The sequence below is a fragment of the Bos taurus genome, chromosome 14 (genome assembly GCF_002263795.3).
Source record: "Bos taurus isolate L1 Dominette 01449 registration number 42190680 breed Hereford chromosome 14, ARS-UCD2.0, whole genome shotgun sequence".
Lineage (NCBI taxonomy): Eukaryota > Metazoa > Chordata > Mammalia > Artiodactyla > Bovidae > Bos > Bos taurus.
In genome coordinates, this window is record NC_037341.1 from 70,133,643 (window position 1) to 70,151,532 (window position 17,890).

The window sequence follows — 17,890 nt, forward strand, 5'->3', positions numbered from 1 at the left end:
TGTTTACGGTTAAAGCAACTGGTGGTGGCTTTTCAAAACTCTCCCAGACCTCTGACCTCTGTTGCTAAGGATGTACTTGGCCTCTTAGATAGTTGCATAGAAACTGTGTGAATTTAGTCTTTGTGCCTGAGGGAAACTCTGACAGCAAAAATTCCTAGCAGAGGGTTGGATCAACTGTTTCAGATAGTTCAGACAAAACATCACTGAATTATCTGGAAATCTACTCCAATCCTTTGCCAAGTAGGGTTGGTGAAGTAGTCTACCAAGTGTGTATGGCTTGGTGGTTTTAGGCAATTTCAGTTACAAACCATGGTTTCCCTCCAGCCAGGATGTAATATTCATTAGTGAAATTATGTCTGTGTGAAGAAGAAAGATAGGCGAGACTTGTTTGTGAGGACGGAGTCCTCCTCTGGCATAATCCTAGCAGTGGGGTACCTTGCCTTGGATCATTCAGACAAAGGCTTTACTTGGCCGCTTCTTTTGGCCGTGAGGGTGTTGTTGTGAAGGCTGCGTCTCGAGTATCCCTGTGACCAGGGCCATCGAAAGCTGGGAATTGTGACAGGAACTGTCTTGTAGGACAACATTTAAAGTTCTGACTAATAAACTTGGGTGGCAGAAGGAAATTTTATTTGACAAAAAATATTAACTGTTCAAAATATTCACTTATTGAGGTCCCCAAAGTAGATACTATTATCCTCGCTTTACAGAGGCGAGTCGGTGGAGGAGCCAGGGTCCAAACCAGCCAATCTAACAATTGCATTGTGTGACTGATTCATCCACAAAGAAATCATGAGACTCTAGGCATGGGAACGGAAAGCAATTACTTCTGTTTCCCACTGGAAACCTTTCTGTGAGGGGTGAAACCAAATGTAAATAACAAAATAAAGGATGAGTTTAATGCTTTGTTTACTTTTTAGGTTTCATTAAGCACCTCAAACGGTGGCCTGTTTGAGCATCTAGCTAAAATAAGGCATTTATTTTAATTTGCTTTTCTGCCATTCAACTTACATGTCTTTGGAAGCTTGGAAGTGCTAAGAAATCATTTCAAGTGCAGATGGTATATATCGATCAGTTCTTAACCTATTTACTGAGAAGAAATTTGTTTGTGTATTTAAAAGAGAAATAATCCTTATCATCAACAATAAAAATGTATTACTGTGCATCAAAATAAATCTTTAGATCTTGTTAGTTTCCTTTAATGTTTTCTGTTTATTCTGAAAGCTCTTACTAATTGGAGAAATTCATAGAATACCAATGTTGCTGCTGCTGCTGTGTTGCTTCAGTCGTGTCCGACTCTGTGTGACCCCATAGACGGCAGCCCACCAGGCTCCCCCGTCCCTGGGATTCTCCAGGCAAGAACACTGGAGTGGGTTGCCATTTCCTTCTCCAATGCATGAAAGCGAAAAGTGAAAGTGAAGTCGCTCAGTCGTGTCTGACTCTTCAAAACCCCATGGACTGCAGCCTACCAGGCTCCTCCGTCCATGGGATTTTCCAGGCAAGAGTACTGGAGTGGGGTGCCATTGCCTTCTCCGATACCAATGTTAGACAATCACAAATGTTTCAGAATTTAATAAACATCTGTTGAGAGTGTAATATATGCAAGCCATAGTATGAAGAGCTGGGAGAGGTTAAAAATATATAATTTTAAAATAAGGCCTCTGCTTTGAAGGATTTTGTTTTCTAGTAGAAGCAGCAACACAGACATGTAAATAAGCGATAAAAAATAAAATGCAGGTAGGAGGGGCTTTGAGAAGGCAGTGGCACCCCACTCCAGTACTCTTGCCTGGAAAATCCCATGGACAGAGGAGCCTGGTAGGCTGCAGTCCATGGGGTCTCTAAGAGTCGGACGTGACTGAGTGACTTCCCTTTCCCTTTTCACTTTCATGCATTGGAGAAGGAAATGGCAACCCACTCCAGTGTTCTTACCTGGAGAATCCCAGGGATGGGGGAGCCTGGTGGGCTGCCGTCTATGGAGTCGCACAGAGTCGGACCCGACTGAAGCGACTTAGCAGCAGCAGCAGCAGCAGCAGCAGGAGGAGGGGCTTTGAGAGAGCTTCTGGCTGGAAAAAAGAGAGATTGCATGAAGGATGTAATTTCTAGCTCCATGAGGCAGATGCTATACCCCTTATTTTGTTTTCCCAGATTTTAGCCCAGTATCTGGCACATAATAGAATTGTTAAATTCAGTGATTTTAAAATAAATAAATTGGCTCTAGATGGTCAGGTATGTAAGGAAAAATGAGAACACATAATCTCAATCCAGCTGGATTCAGCAAATATCAATTGTCATTTACCCTGGGTGGGGCCCTTTGCTGGGTGGGAAGAACAGCCAGTGCCGAAGCGTGGAGACAGGGAAGCTGGGTGCAAAGTCCACGGAGTGCTCGCGGCATTCCTGGGTGCGGCGGGAGTGGGAGATAAGGCCAGAAGAGCAACTGGGGACCAACATTTAAAAGATCTTGATGCTGAGGGTTCTGAGGAGAAAGATCCCCAAATGCTACTTCTCTTAAGCAAATATTGGTTGATAGCTGATCGTGTTCATTTTACTAATATAAAAAAATGACTAGTTAGATTTAATAATACCAATTTATTAATTTTAAATATATTTGTAGTATGCTAGAACCTGGGCTTGTTATTTGTTTCCATATGTTTCCAAACCATGTAAGTAGTCTAAAGCCGTAGAAAAAATGTCTTGTTTGTGTTTGACAAGGAGCCAATTCTAAAATGATGTTTGGACACATAGACCAAACTAATTTTGTTGCAAAAGCTCATTTCTAAACATTCACAGAATTTACAGATCTAACTGTCCTGAAGGGTTTCCGTCCTAGCTCTTTCTTAAAATAGCTGTAGCCTTGGGACAATTGGTCTCATTTACACAGCATGCGCTAACAACACGCACATCTCTATGCCTATATCTGCCTCTCTTGGGCTATCACACAGTACAGGGTAGAGCAGAGAGAGGAAAGTTCTTTGAACTTTGGCTTCTGACAGATCTGGTTGGCAACAGGGCAGTATCACTTCCTAGCTGTGTCTTTAGGTGAATGGCTTAACTTTGGACTTTGGTTTCCTCATGTATAAAGTAAGAGTAACATTTCCTAATTCGTTATGACTGTGAGAAACTCGTAAAAGTGTTCGCTCACTATTGAGCAATTGCTATGTATTTTTCATTCGAGTAAACTGAGGCACAGAGAGAGATTAAGTAGTACCCACGTGGCCACACAGCTAACGAAAGGCTGTGCTGAGTTTCCGACCCAGACTCGCTGACTCAAGAGTACACCTTCTGGGCCTCTGCCATTCTGTCTGTAAAGGTCCCTCCACTGATCTACCCTATGCGCTGTGCTGTGCTTAGTCGCTCAGTCGTGTCCACCTCTTTGAGACCCCATGGACTGTAGCCCGCCAGGGTCCTCTGTCCATGGGATTCTCCAGGCAAGAAAACTGGAGTGGGTAGCCATGCCCTTCTCCAGGGGATCTTCCCAACTCAGGGATCAAACCCAGGCCTCCCAAACAGCAGGCAGATTCTTTTTTTTTTTAGCGTCTGAGCCACCAGGGATGATCCTTAATAAACACTATTTTCTATCTTTATTTCCCAGGACATTTGTTAAGCTAAATTGTTGTAGTACTTTGATCTTTCTTAAAGTTCAAATAGAAGGTGTCCAAAGGTAAGGAATTAAAAATTTTCAGGGTTTAAATTTTTAGATAGTTAGAATTTTATAACCATTTTCCCGTGCAGATTATATTAGCGATGTAAGTTCAATGTAGAAAACTTTAAAAAATTAATAAAAAAAAAAAGTAAAACAAGATCATCTACAATTCCTCGAGGCAATAAAATAATTGGAATTTTAGTGAAGTGAATGCATTCTTCATTTCCTTGGTTTTTTTTTTGTTTTGTTTTAGCAGTCCAATATTATGATAGGCAACAGTCCTGCTTCACAGACCATGTGGAAAATTTGTCTCAGATCTTAAAATCAGTTAGTCATGAAAAAATAAGAATAGGAAAAAAATCAGTTAGTCATGATGTATCTTAGGGTGAAAGGTATACTTTTTGTGAAACGTGAAGACACAGGGAAAGAGGAAAAATAATACTGAGTAGGAGAGAAGAGGGGCAGAGTGTAGATTCTCACTGAGTTGCTTTGGGAGTTATAAATACATTTTTTCCTTTGGTGTATTGTACAATTAACAGCAAGGTTTAGAAGACCAAAGAGGTGGCTGGTGAGGTCGTTGAATGAAGGATTGGGAACATGCTTGGGTTCTTCCTCCTTGAAGACTCTCACATATTTGCAGCTGTGAATCAGAACCACTAAAATTTTAGCATCTCGTTATTTTGGCATTTGGCGCATCTCCTCCATCCATATAATGAGGGTCTTCATTGCGGCACATGGGGGCTTCTCTAGTTGTAGAGCAGAGGCTCAGTAGTTGAGGCTTCTCTGTTTGCCCCCGGGCATGTGGGCTCTTACTTCCCCAACTAGGGATTGAACTCTCGTCCCCTGCATTGGAAGGCGGATTCTTAACCACTGGGCCACCAGGGAAGTTCCCACTTAAGACTCTTTAAGTGAAGAAGAGTGATAAAGTGAAGCGGTAAAATTGGAGTCAGCACAAGCTTGTTTCGGGATATTGACTTGTGGTTGCTGTGGATGAGGTATCAGGGGGCTTGGGGAAGTCCAGGCTGTTCCGCAGAGGAGAGGCTGGCCTTCAAGGATGCCATCCTACGAGGTTTACAACTGAATATCGTCCAGGGATCCTTTGTGCTTGGATAAACATGGTTTTAATAGGAGGGGAACTAATCAACTTATCTCCGGTTTATTCACAGGAGTTTGAATAAGGAAAATTATGACAACGCAAGCCCAGCTACACTGCTTGTGTCTCCTTACACTTTACTTGGTAAGAGAAGAGAAATGTTCTGTCTTTATTTAGTGGAATATTTCTAGCCCATACCGGGGAAGCAACAGCTATCATCACTTAAACAAAAAAGTCTATCAACTTATTGTGAACAAAGCACACAGCTTACACTAATGGGCCATTTTTGATGAAATGGCTGTAAGTTATATGTCTAACTTTCAACCAGGGAGATGCTTTCTCCTCAGCTCTTATAAGCCAATGCCCCTTCACGGGCAAGTTTTAAACCATTCATCTACTCAGTTTTAGGCTTTTACATCCAGCTCAGGGAATCTGGAAAGAAAAGTATACTGATACATGTGTTAGTCTCTGTCCCTTAGTCTTGACTTTATTTATTTTGTCTTTAACCATCGTTAAATTACCACCGAAATTAAGAAAAGTATTTTCTCCAGTTTTGACTCTGCTCTGCACTTTTGTTTCCATATATGGCTTGGACTTTTTTTGGCCAAATTTGCCCTTAGTCACTTGTCGAGCTAACCCTATCGACTCAGGCTTCTAGAAGTTGGAGCTGAATGGAACGTGGGGAGACCAGCCCAGGCCTCAGGTGGATAGAGGGATGCGGTCTTCCCTTTTGTCGTGAGGTTCCTAAGGGTCATACATGTGCCAGATTTGCTGTGTTATGAAGCAAAATTATGGGGAAGCATTTGCTTTCTCCTTAGAAGGAAGCTACTAGATCCTCCTACCTCTAATCTTGGTTCCTTTCTTTGAAAACCCGAATATAACATCGGATTTCAAGTTCCAGAGAGCCCCTGAGAGTCTACACAGTTCAAAATATTTAGAGTGACATACAGCTGTACTTGTAAACTTACCAAAGCGTTCCTCTTGAGGGGAAAAGCTGCAGTCTGAACCTTATGAGCCTTGTGCATCCCCACAGCCTGGGGCTCGAAGCTTTTCCTCAGGACTGCCAAGAAGCACCACTTGGCTTCGCTCCTGTTGCTACCTTCTCATATGTGCTTTGCTATCTATATTATGGCAGAACGGTGAAATCAGTGCCTAGTTCAAACTTGGCACTGCTGTTGACTGGTGATAGGAACTTGGGTGAGTTACTACACTCTGAACCTCAGTTTTCTGCCTTATGAAATGGGTCTAACAAGAGGACTTGCCTTATATGGCAACTAAATGAGATCATACGAAGCCCTTGGATCAGTGACTGGCACAGTCTAAGGACTTGATAAATATTAGCTATAATTATTACTACCACATTTTAAATATTCAGGGATTACACTCATATGGACCCTGACCTCCATGAGGAAGACTGTGTTTTAGTCATCTTTGCATCCTCAGCACATAGCACAGTGCCAGGAACAAGGTAGAAATTAAATACATAATTATGGATTTATATTAAGAAACAACAGTGAGCTCTAAGAAAGACAGAGAAGATTCTTTCATGATAATTTAACATTAGCAGGTTCAACAGCTTCTGATCTGAGATGGGGATATGCATTTTTCTTCCTAGATAGAGGATGAAAAGCAGTTTTCCTTTTCCTTCCTTTTGTTTTCCTTACTCTCACCATAGTGAAGTTTCTACCCGGAGTGAGAAATGCGGCCCAAACCACTGCTGGCAGCAAGAGCGTTGCCTGGGAGACGGCCACGTGCACAGTTGTCTCTGGGTGAAGGAGGGAGGCTGCGACCTGTGGACTGGGGTCTCAGGGCCGTTGGGAGGAGCCATGTCTCTTCTGCCCCCACCCCCGACCCCTGTGCGCAGACCCTCTCCTGTGAAGACTGCAAGTTCACTTGGTGCTTCTTTCTTTGGGCATCAAGCTTTTATTTAGCAGAGGATATTTACCATTTATTCCATACTATAGTGGCTCAGCTGTTCTCTTTTGAGAACTGGTTCTCTTAGGGGATTAGAAACACTGTGTGAACACATTGGAAGGGCACTGAAGAGAGGATTTGGGAGAGTGCTGAGTAGGGATGCAAGGAAATCAGGGAGAAGCCAACTGTTTTAGAATTGTGCCTGGGACTCTGCTTCCTCCAGAAGGAGGAGAGCTTGAAATACCTGCTGTATGACCAACACAGAGAACTCTTGGTGTAAAGCGCAATGAAGGTGGCTACTAGGCAGGCAGATCTGACAACTGCAAGTGTCCTTTGCTGGCCTGGAAGGCAGTGGGGCAACTTGGAAGGGGTGGGGCTTCGTAGTCCAGCCCCCTCGGCACCATTCCACTGTAACACCAACTATCTGTGCCTCTGCTAGGGGGGTTCTCTTGAGAGACTTCCCTGATAGTGGTGAGGATCTTAAGAAATGACATGTGTGGAGGGTCACATTCCATAGCAGGAAACACAAAAATATCAGTTCCATCCGCTTCCTACCTTTCACCTCTTTATGCAAGATGGTGGGTTTTGTTCCTCCAACTCTTTCACAAGTTTTCACTATAACATTCTTCCCAGTTCTGGCAGTATGGCTTGTTGACTCATGCATTTTGAAATCTTTATAGCTCAAATAGCCCTGATATGAGAACCCAACCCTACTTTGAACCTTGCCACTGAGACATCTCCTTGTTTCCTGATAGGTGAGCCGGCTTGTCCACAGAGGAAAAATGCAGGCTTGTGGGTGAGGTGTGCCTGACTAACATAGTTTTCCTGCAGGGTCTGTCACCGGTGTGATCAGCTGAAAGACAGACTGCTTATTGATGTGAGCAGAAAACTGATGAAATGAAATGGAAGTCACTCAGTTGTGTCTGACTCTTTGTGACCCCAAGGACTATACAGTCCATGGAATTCCCCATTTCAATTCCATTCTCCGTGGAATTCTCCAGGCCAGAATACTGGAGTGGGTAGCCTTTCCCTTCTCCAGGGGATCTTCCCAACCCAGGGATCAAAGCCAGGTCTCCGGCATTGCAGGCGGATTCTTTACCAGCTGAGCCACAAGACAGACTGCTTTCTGATGTGAGCAGAAAGCTGGTGAAAGCAGTGTGCTATTAAGCAGTAGCCCCTCAAAAGGCACCGCCCTAGCAGCAGCAGCATCCTGTATCCACCACAGCGCCCACTTCTTGTGCTCTGCCTTCCAGAGGGAGGAGAAGCTGGAGCTGGAGCTGGAGAAGATGTGGAGAGAAGTGGGAGGGAAGATGAGCCCTCAGAGGAAGACACACCTTGAAAGGAACTGATGAGCTAGGAGTCTGTATAGTTATTGCATCAGTTAAGAAGTCCTTTGCTGCTGCTGCTAAGTTGCTTCAGTCATGTCTGACTCTGTGTGTGACCCCATAGACGGCAGCCCACCAGGCTCCCCTGTCCCTGGGATTCTCCAGACAAGAACACTGGAGTGGGTGGCCATTTCCTTCTCCAATGCATGCAAGTGAAAAGTGAAAGTGAAGTCTCTCAGTCGTGTCCGAATTTTAGCAACCCCATGGACTGCAGCCTACCAGGCTCTTCCATCCATGGGATTTTCCAGGCAAGAGTACTGGAGTAGGGTGCCATTGCTTTCTCCAAAGAAGTCCTTTAGCTATGAGCATATTTAGAGTATCTCCAGTCAACAGGGATTTATTTTTTTGTTAGACAACAAGAATCCTATAGTGGGCAGTCCTGGGCAGGTTTAGCAGTTTTGTGATATTATCAGAGACCTGGGCTTCTTTATCTTTGCTCCACCATTATCTGAGCTGGTTTATCCCCCATGGTTTCATGACAGCTGCCACAGCTACAGACAGGGGACCACTGCCTGAATAAGAACAAGGAAAGAGGAAGGGCCATGCCACCCACATCTGTCCTTTTTCATCAGCTCAGTTCAGTCACTCAGTCGTGTCTGACTCTTTGCGACCCCTTGGACTGCAGCACGCCAGGCCTCCCTGTCCATCACCAACTCCCAGAGTTTACCCAAACTCATGTCCATTGAGTCAGTGATGCCATCCAACCATCTCATCCTCTGTTGTCTCCTTCTCATCAGGAGAACAAAAACTTGACTGGAAACATTCCCCCACCCACACCCCGACCCAGCAGACTCCACCTTTGTTTCAATAACCAGAATGGAGTCACTTGGCCATGATCTTTCCTGCAAAGGAGTCTGGGAAAGAGATCATTTGTCTTTCCAAGGGATAGAGGTTGATGATGGCTGCGGGGGCAGCTAACCCAAGAGTCCACTACATCTCTGAAGTGGAGGGAAGTTCCAAATTCCAAAACCTCTGTGTTCTTGTTTATTAATGCTTTTTTGTTGGACACCCAGATCAACTCAGTCAAGGTTTAATGAGCCACAGTACAAGATCTTTTCTCCCCATCATTTTGTCCTAATTGTTTTTGGGTTATTTATCTCCAGTGTTTCTGCAGTAAGAGTGTACTTGCTCCATATAAGGAAATGGAGAATAAATCTCTTCTCCCCAGTTTTTCTTTCTTTTTTTGTTTTACCTGTCCAGTTCTCCAAACCATTAACTTCCCATATCATACTAATCCATCCCACCCCTGACTGCCACCACAGGAGGAGAGCAGAAGGACCACTCAGGAGAGGCACTGGCATTGGGTGTTGTGCTAGATACCTCGTTCCAGGGGTGCCCACTGTGGTGGGTGTATAGCTGGCAGTCCCTTCCTGCGTGCTGCTCTGCCTTGAGATTTCCTTCAATGATCCTCGTTGGTGGGAGACAAAGGGATGGCAGGAACTACCGCTGAATGTGCCCTCTTGCACACCCTCCATGCTGCAGATTTCCTGCCAGGCTGTCTCGGCCACTTGTGCTCTTTCTAGTGGGTAGTGGGGCAGTGGCTTAGAGCGGCTAAGAGTGGTCTGGAATTGTAGGTTCAAATCCTGCTTCCTGCACTGTGAGCAAATGACTTAACATTTCTGCATCTGAGTCTCATCGCTGGTGAAACAGAGCTAGTGATGATAAATGTAGGATTGTTAATGTGGTTAAATGTGCTTAGGACAAAGCTCAGCATACACTAGTGTAGCGAATGTGAGCTCTTTTTGCTGTGTGTCAGGCAAGCATTGTACTAAACAGGTCCACGTATTTTTTTTCCCCCTTATGGATTCAATTGTCTTTGAGGTGCCTGAACTCGAGCATGCTGGGGAATCTGCCATGGATTTCCTTATAAACTAACAAGAGTGGAATGGAGGGGTTTTAAGAAGCTGGTGTCAACCAGGTAGAATTGAATGGCATAGTGGCACTGTGGGATGACGATCACCAGTTTTCCTTCAGCTATAACCTAGTGTGTGTGCCATGTCAACTGCTCGTGGGTTCTACTCCGGTCAAGTGACTAACTCTCTGTGAGCCTGATTGAAAACACGGCAGTGTTAATTCCCACCCCCACCCCACCCCCCCACCCAGGGTGATTGCTTGAATCACCTTGAATGAGAAAAGCAATGCTAGGCTGCTGACAAACCATCTTGACATAGTGGAGCCTCAACAAATATTAGAACCCTTCCTGCCTATTTTGACTTGATTTCACTTTTTTTTTTTTGAGCCATTTTAGAATCTTAGATTTCATATATCACTCCCAGAACCATAAGAAAATCATCAAGTGGCCCAAATACATTCATAGTACATGGTGTTGCTAATTTTCTATTTTTCTTTCATCTCTTAACAGACAACTGGATATGGCCAAGAGGGAAAGTTTAGTGGACCCCTAAAACCCATGGAATTTTCAATTTTTGAAGGCCAAGAACCGAGTCAACCCATATTCCAGGTAAGGGCTACTCTTAGTCTCTGTCATCTTGATTTTGCAGGCTCTCTGTGGACTTTACTCCTTTATCTACTGGACACCCAGAAATAAAATAGAGGCCTAGGAGATCTCATTATGGAGAATGATTTCAGGAGCCAAGAGATGAGCAGTCTCAGTAATACCAGGCGTCCTCATTCGGACTTTCTCAGTGGTATCTGGGATATCTCCTGTCCCTGAGGCGGGAACCTTAGGGCCTGTAGGCTCCGCCCCTCTCCGGGGGTGGGCGGGGACCAGTCTCGGAAGAGGGTGGTTATCTGAGTCTTGGTCTATTCCGTGAGCTGGCTGCTTGCAGCATTTGAAGATACGGATTCTCTGGTTTAGCGCTGGAATAGCCTGCCTTCCTGGGGAAGGAAATGGCAACCCACTCCAGTATTCTTGCCTGAAGAATCCCGTGGACGGAGGAGCTTGGTGGGCTACAGTCTATGGGAGGAGCTTGGTGGGCTACAGTCTATGGGGTTGATAAATTGTTGGACACGACTAAGCAACTAACACACACACACACACACACACACACACACACACACAGCCTGCCTTCCTCACTGCCTCCTCTGAGCCTGTCTCTGGGCCGACCCAGGCGTTGACTGAGACACACTGGGAGGCAGTCATCTTGTTCACTTGGTTCACTGAGAAGCCTCAGATTGAGGGTGGATGGCAGGGGCTTGAGGGGCAAGAGACTTCAGCTTTAGGGGCACTGAAATAATCTTGGAAACATAATGGAGAGAGGGAGAAAAACATCCTACTGCATTGGTCAGAACCCCCTGGAGAAGCCTGCTTGGCCCTAGAGTGGTGGAAGAGGCTTTGATGGGCCTTAGAGGATGCCCGTGATCCCCTGCCCCATGCACTGGGGGAGCAACAGGGGTTGCCAAACTACTGTCTGAGGTGGGTATGCCTTCTCTTAAGTGCCAAACATCTCTTTTGTTGGACAGTTCCCATCCACAGAGGAGGGACCAAAAACTGCCTCATCCCACCTTCTCTCATTTGGTACCAGATCAGTGCGAAGTGGCCCTATTATATGAGCTGGTGGGGGTGCACAGGTATCTCTGTGCCCCCGCCGTGGGGTGTTACAGAGGCTTTGACCTCTCCAGTTAGGGGAGTCAGGCCCTGAGGGAGGAGCAAATGCTTTGAGAGCTTAGACAGAAGAGCAGTCCAGCAAAGGCACAGCTGGGACACCTGCCCTGTGCTGGGAGAGGGCAGGGCCTGCCTGGGGTTCTGGCAGAAGGCCAGTGAGGCCAGGAAGCCGCGAGCCTGGAGAAGGAGGTAGGAACGGAGGCCGCAGAGACAGGAAGGATCCTGACTTCTGAGGTTCTTAGATTCCGCCCCCACCCAGCAAAGGAGCGGGCCTGAATCACGTTTCTGTTCAGGGCTGCAAAGCGGAGGGAGCTGGGAAACGGAAGAGGATGCCAGGAAAAGGTTGGGAGTCTCTGGCGAGGGCTCACTTAGGGGAAGATCTCGTTAACTAACTCTGTCTCCCTCGCCAGGGAGCATTTAGTTAGAGATTTCTCATTTACATTTGGAAAGTCCTTTTCATTTGTGTGTTTTATGCTTCATAAGTTGGTAAGAATGCTGTGGGCTGGGCACACATTCATCTCCTTTTATGAACTGTGCGGAAACTGCCTAGTGTTACAAGATGCTGTGCTGGGTTCTGGGGGTGCAGGATGAGACCAGCAGCAATTCTGCCGCTGGAGCGCTCTTGGGTAGCAGAAGGAGACTAACAAGAAGGCAAACAATGCGCTGGAGGGTTCTGATTGGAGTCTGGTGGGCTGCGGAGGGGGCCAAGTGCAGGCAGAGAAAGAGTGGTCAATTTTAAGAGTGGAGGGTAGTCGTTGAACAGAAAAAGTTTCATTGGACCCCAGAACTGGGTATTTAAAGTTGACCAGGCACTCCCAAACAGAAAGCAGGCCCTGAGGACTAGATGGAAAAAAAAATATGGGGGCAGGCATTTAGCAAGAAAATGAAAGATGGCAGGTGGTTTAGGGTGGGAGAGGCTGTGAGGAGAAGGTGAGACTGCTGAGGGCGAGGGTCGGCGTGGGGGTCCTGACTGGCTGTTTAACCTGTGTTAGGCGGCAGGGCCCACTGGGACGTTAAGGAAGGGGTGAAGGAGTTAGGCTGTGTTTGCCCAGACTTGCTCTCTGATCACTTTGAGTGTATGATGAGGGGAGTGAGCCTGGAGGCGGGAAGGGTCTTGGGACACTGTTTGACATAGAACCAGTGGGACATGACGGAGGCCTGGTTTAAGCAAGTATAAATGGGAGTGGAGGGGACGGGACGGGTGGGAGCAATGCGAGGGGGTCCCATGTGCTGGAATTGGTTACTGAGTGAGTGCAGGCAGTGAGAGAAAGGTGTTGAGGGTAACTCTAGGGTCTCTGGACTGCTTGACTGGCTGGTTCATGGTGTCACTCAAAGAGAGAGCGAGAGAAGGAGGGGAGGGAAAGTTTATGGGAAAATAAGTTTTAGGCTTATTGAATTTAATCTGTGGGGTTAGCAAGGTGGAGATGTTTAAGAGACAGTGGCCACATGAGTCTGGAGCTGTAGACTGGAGAGTCTTCCTCTCAGTTGCTAATCCAGAGCTTGGGTTTGAAAGCCTGTCTGTAGCGAGTACCTCAACTACCCACAGGGGCCAGGTAGATGATGAACGGTACTATCTTGGGATCAGAAAGGCAATAGCAAAAAAACAGATGTAGAAAACCCCGAAACTGTGCAAATGTGAAATTAAAAGTCTTCTGACACTTGGTGTCAGCCTGTGGGACACAGGGAACAGTGGGGAGCGGGACTAACTGAGGGTGCCTCACAGGGCAAAGGCTCAGGGCAATTCCAGATAATTTCTCACATCAGAATTTGTGTATTACAGGATTTCATGATTTTTTCCACAAAAGTCAGACATTTTTATCTTTATGTAGAATTTCCTAAGAATCTAAATATTTCCTAAGAATCAAAATCTAAGAATATTGGCACAGTTAAAAAAAAGCATCCTATAATCAAAGCAAAAGTTGTCTGTGGGCCAGAGAGTCTGCCGTCACTTCTTTGGGCAGAAAGGAACAGATGTTCTGCGAGTACAGGTCCACGTCTCTTTGAACAGAATCAGAACTGTACATAGTTCTGATGTACTGAACTGTACAATCTCCAACTTACAAATATCGCAGACCTAGAAATTGCTTCTTAGGATCCTTTCACAGTCTCTGAGGATCCCAGCCAGTAAAATCATTCCTTGGGTTGCTCCACGTCGTTTTCTGTTCTTTTTCCATCAGTCATGCTACAAAGCTTATCTCTTCTAGGCAGGAAATGAGAGCCCCGTTGTCACGGCTGAAAGCTCTTGTGTATGGGTGTGTGTGTTACAGAGGAGAAGTAGGAGATGAAGGGGAATTCCTTCTAGAATCTCAGAGTCTTTGTGCTAGAAAACACCTTAGAGACTCTTTGTACCAACTGCTTGTTTTACAGATAGGAAAATCGAGGCTTAAATAAATTAATGGCATAACTGATATTATAACACTGCTGTTCTCATGTTCTAGTCGAGTATATCATGCTACCTAACACCATATATGGCTTCCCAGGTGATGCTAGTGGTAAAGAACCTGCCTGTCAGTGCAGGTAGAAATAAGGGACATGGGTTCAATCCCTGGGGTTGGGAAGATCCCCTGGAGAAGGGCATGGCAACCCACTCCAGTATTCTTGCCTGGAGAATTCCATGAACAGAGGAGCCTGGCGGGCTATAGTCCATAGGGTCACACAGTCAGGCACCACTGAAGTGACTGAGCATGCACGCAACACCATATGCAAAAATTAACTCAAAATGGATTAAAAACCTAGATGTAAGACCAAAACCGTAAAACTCCTAGAAGAAAACATAAGCAGAACACTTTGATATAAATCATATCTGTCTCCTAAAGCAAAGGAAATGAAAGCAAAAATAAGCAAGTTAAGCCTAATTAAACTCCAAAGCTTTTGCACAGCAAAAGAAATGATTGTTAAAATGAAAAGACAACCTACAGAATGGGAGAAAATGTTTGCAAATGATATAACTGATAAGGGGTTAATATCCAAAATATACAAAGAGCTCATACAACTCAACGTCAGAAAACAACCTAATTTAAAAATGGGTAGAATACTGAAATAGACATTTTTCTAAAGAGGACATACAGAAGGCCAACAGGCACATGAAAAGATGTTCAACATTGTTAATCATCAGAGAAATGTAAATTAATAAACTCTAGAAATGATCCCTGAAAGTATAGTCTTGAGAAATGCACATTTAAACCACAAGGAGATATCACCTCAAGCTGTCAGAATGGCTATCCTCAGAAAGAGCACAAATAACAAAGGTTGGTGAGGAAGTGGAGAAAAGGGAATTGCTCGTGTACTTTTTTGGGGGAATATAAATTGGTGCAGCCACTGTGGAAAATTGTATGAAGGTTTCTCGAAAAATAGAACTACCACATGACCCAGTGGTTCCACTCCTGGGTATATGTGAAAAAAATGAAAACACTAATTCAGAAAGATACATGCACCCCAATATTCATAGTATTTCCAGTCGCCAAGATATGGAAGCAAGCTAAGTGTCCGTCAGTGGATGACGGATACAAAATATCTTGACACACACGTGACACACACACGCACAGTGGAGTACTACGCGGCCATAAAAAGAACTTCCCTGGTGGCTCAGACCGTAAAGCATCTGCCTGCAGTGCAAGAGAACTGGCTTCAATCCCTGAGTTGGGAAGATCCCCTGGAAAGGGAATGGCAACCTACTCCTGTATTCTTGCCTGGAAAATCCCAAGGACAGAGAAGCCTGGCGGGCTACAGACCATAGGGTTGCAAACAGTCAGATATGACTGAGTGACTAACACTTTCACTTTCATAAAAAGAATGAAAATTTGCCATTTGCAGCAATATGGACGGACTTTGAGGGTATTACGTTAAAGTGAAATAAATCAGACAGAAAAAGAGAAATATTGTATGAAATTGTTTATAGGTGGAATCTGAAAAACAAAACAAACTAGTGACTACAACGAAAAAGACTCATAGGCACAGAGAGCAAACTAGTGGTTACCAGCGACAGGCTGGGGGAGAGGAGGGGCCGAGAGAGAGAACTAGTGGTTACCAGCGACAGGCTGGGGGAGAGGAGGGGCCGAGAGAGAGGCAGGGGATTAAGAGGTACAAACTGTTATGTGTAAAACTGCCTTGAACAGCAATGGATCAAACCAATCAATCCTAAAGGAAATCAACCCTGAAGATTCCTTAGAAGGACTGAGGTTGAAGCTGACACTCCAATACCGATGCAAAGAACTGACTTATTGGAAAAGACCCTGATGCTGGGAAAGATTGAGGGCGGGAGGAGAAGGGGATGACAGAGGATGAGATAGTTGGATGACATCATTGACTTAATGGAGATGAGTTTGAGCAAACTCCAGGAGATAGTGAAGGACAGGAAAGTCTGGTGTCCTGCAGTTCATGGAATCGCAAAGAGTTGGACATGACTTAGCAGCTGAACAACAGCAAATAATCTACAAGGATATACTGTACAACACAGGGAATATGACCAATATTTTGTAGTAACTATTAGTGGAGTATAACCTTTAGAAGTGAATCACTATGTTGCACCCCTATAATTCATGTAATATTGTGTGCTGTGCTATGCTTAGTTGCTCAGTCTTGTCTGGCTCTCTGTGACCCTATGGACTAGTCCTCCCAGCTTCTCTGTCCATGGGGATTCTCCAGGCAAGAATACTGGAGTGGGTTGCCATATCCTCCTCCAGGGGATCTTCCTAACCCAGGGATCGAACCCAGGTCTCCCGCATTGCAGGTGAATTCTTTACCATCTGAGCCACCAGGGAAGCCCATGTAATATTGTGCTTCAATTTAAATTAAAAAGTAGGTTACATGACAAAAAATAAAATCTGACATCTCAGAAAAAAAAAAGCATTTCGTTCTCTCTCCATCTTTGGCTGTGGAGATGATGTTGGAAACTCGGCCTTGGTAAGATGTACTCTGAGCTCTTTATTCCAGTGGTGGCATGGAGTTGTCCCAGTCCCCTCATCTGTGCCAAAGAACTTCTTACCTGAAGTCAGGGAGGCACAAAACAAGCTTATTGCCCCATGAGGTTGACCCTTGCATTATTAACATATCCTCCAAAAAAGAAAGAAAGAAAGAAAAGGAAGGAAGGAAGGAAGGAACTACACATCTACAGACTTCTTTCACTGAAGATTTGCAATTATGCCCAGCTCTGTATTCTCAGGGGCTTCCAGATGAAAGAATTGTATGATACATTTCTGAGATAGGTCATTTTTTGCCTTTTCTCTTTGTAATGTATGAGATGTAACTCACATATCTTAAGATTTGCCCTTTTAAAATGGCCAATTCTTTGGTTTTTAATATATCATAAAAGTATGCAACCATCACCACTGTCTGATCCCAGAACACTTTCACCAGCCTCAGAGAAACCCTGTACCCACTGGCAGCCACTCTTTCGTCTCCTCCCACCCCCTGGCAAACACTAATTTATTTTCAGTCTCTATAGATTTGCCTTTACAGACACTTCATAAAAATGAAGTCATATAACATGTGGCCTTTTGTGTATAGTATCTTTTACTTAGCATCATATTTTCAAGGTTCATCCATATTGTAGCTGCTGTTAGTACTCCACCCCTTTTTTATAGCCGAATAATATTCCATCGTGTGAATATGCTACCTTTTGAATATCCATTTATCATTTAATGGACATTTATGGCTATTACAAAGTAATGGTATTATGGACATTCATGTACAATTTTTTGTGAGGACATGTTTTCCATTCTCTTGGATATATACCTAAGAGTAAAATTTCTGAGTCATGATGAATTTAATATTTAGCCTTTTGAATAACTGTAAAATTGGTCTGCAAAACAACTAAACTATTTTACATTCCAACCAGCATTGTATAAGTGTTCTGATATCTCCACATCCTTGGCAACGCTTGTTACCATTTTTTTTTTTTTAATTAAAGCTATCCTAGTGGAGTAGAGTGGTTTCTTTGTGGTTTGGGTTTCCCTAATGATTAATGTTAATATCTTTTAATGTACTTATGTACTATTTGTGTCTGTTCTTTGGAGAAATGTCTCTTCAAATCCTTTGCCTATTTTTAAATTGGATTATGTCTTTTTATTGTAAGAGCTGTTTATATATTCTGCATAAAGTTTCTTATACACATAATTTGCAAATACTTTCTCACATTCTGTAGATTATCTTTTCAGTTTCTTGGTAACGTCATTTGAAGCACAAAAGCTTTTAATTTTGAAGTTCAATTTATTTATTTTATTTTCTGTTTGTGCTGTTGATATAATATCTAAAAAACTACTGCCTCATCAAGAGTCATAAGGTTGTATGCCTGTGTT

The 17,890-nt window shown here is 44.3% G+C and overlaps 1 protein-coding gene across 5 annotated transcripts in view; it reads left to right on the plus strand.

Annotated features, from left to right (window-relative positions):
* CDH17 (cadherin 17) overlaps positions 1–17,890 on the plus strand; it is an 88,899-nt gene that overhangs the window by 15,439 nt on the left and 55,570 nt on the right. For 4 of the 5 annotated variants that reach the window (XM_005215654.5, NM_001098902.1, XM_059893158.1 and 1 more), the window contains 2 exon segments: positions 4,804–4,874; positions 10,392–10,490. In XM_005215654.5, the coding sequence (XP_005215711.1) occupies positions 4,824–4,874; positions 10,392–10,490 (150 nt within the window). In that variant the 5' untranslated portion in view covers positions 4,804–4,823. 5 annotated transcript variants of the gene reach the window in all.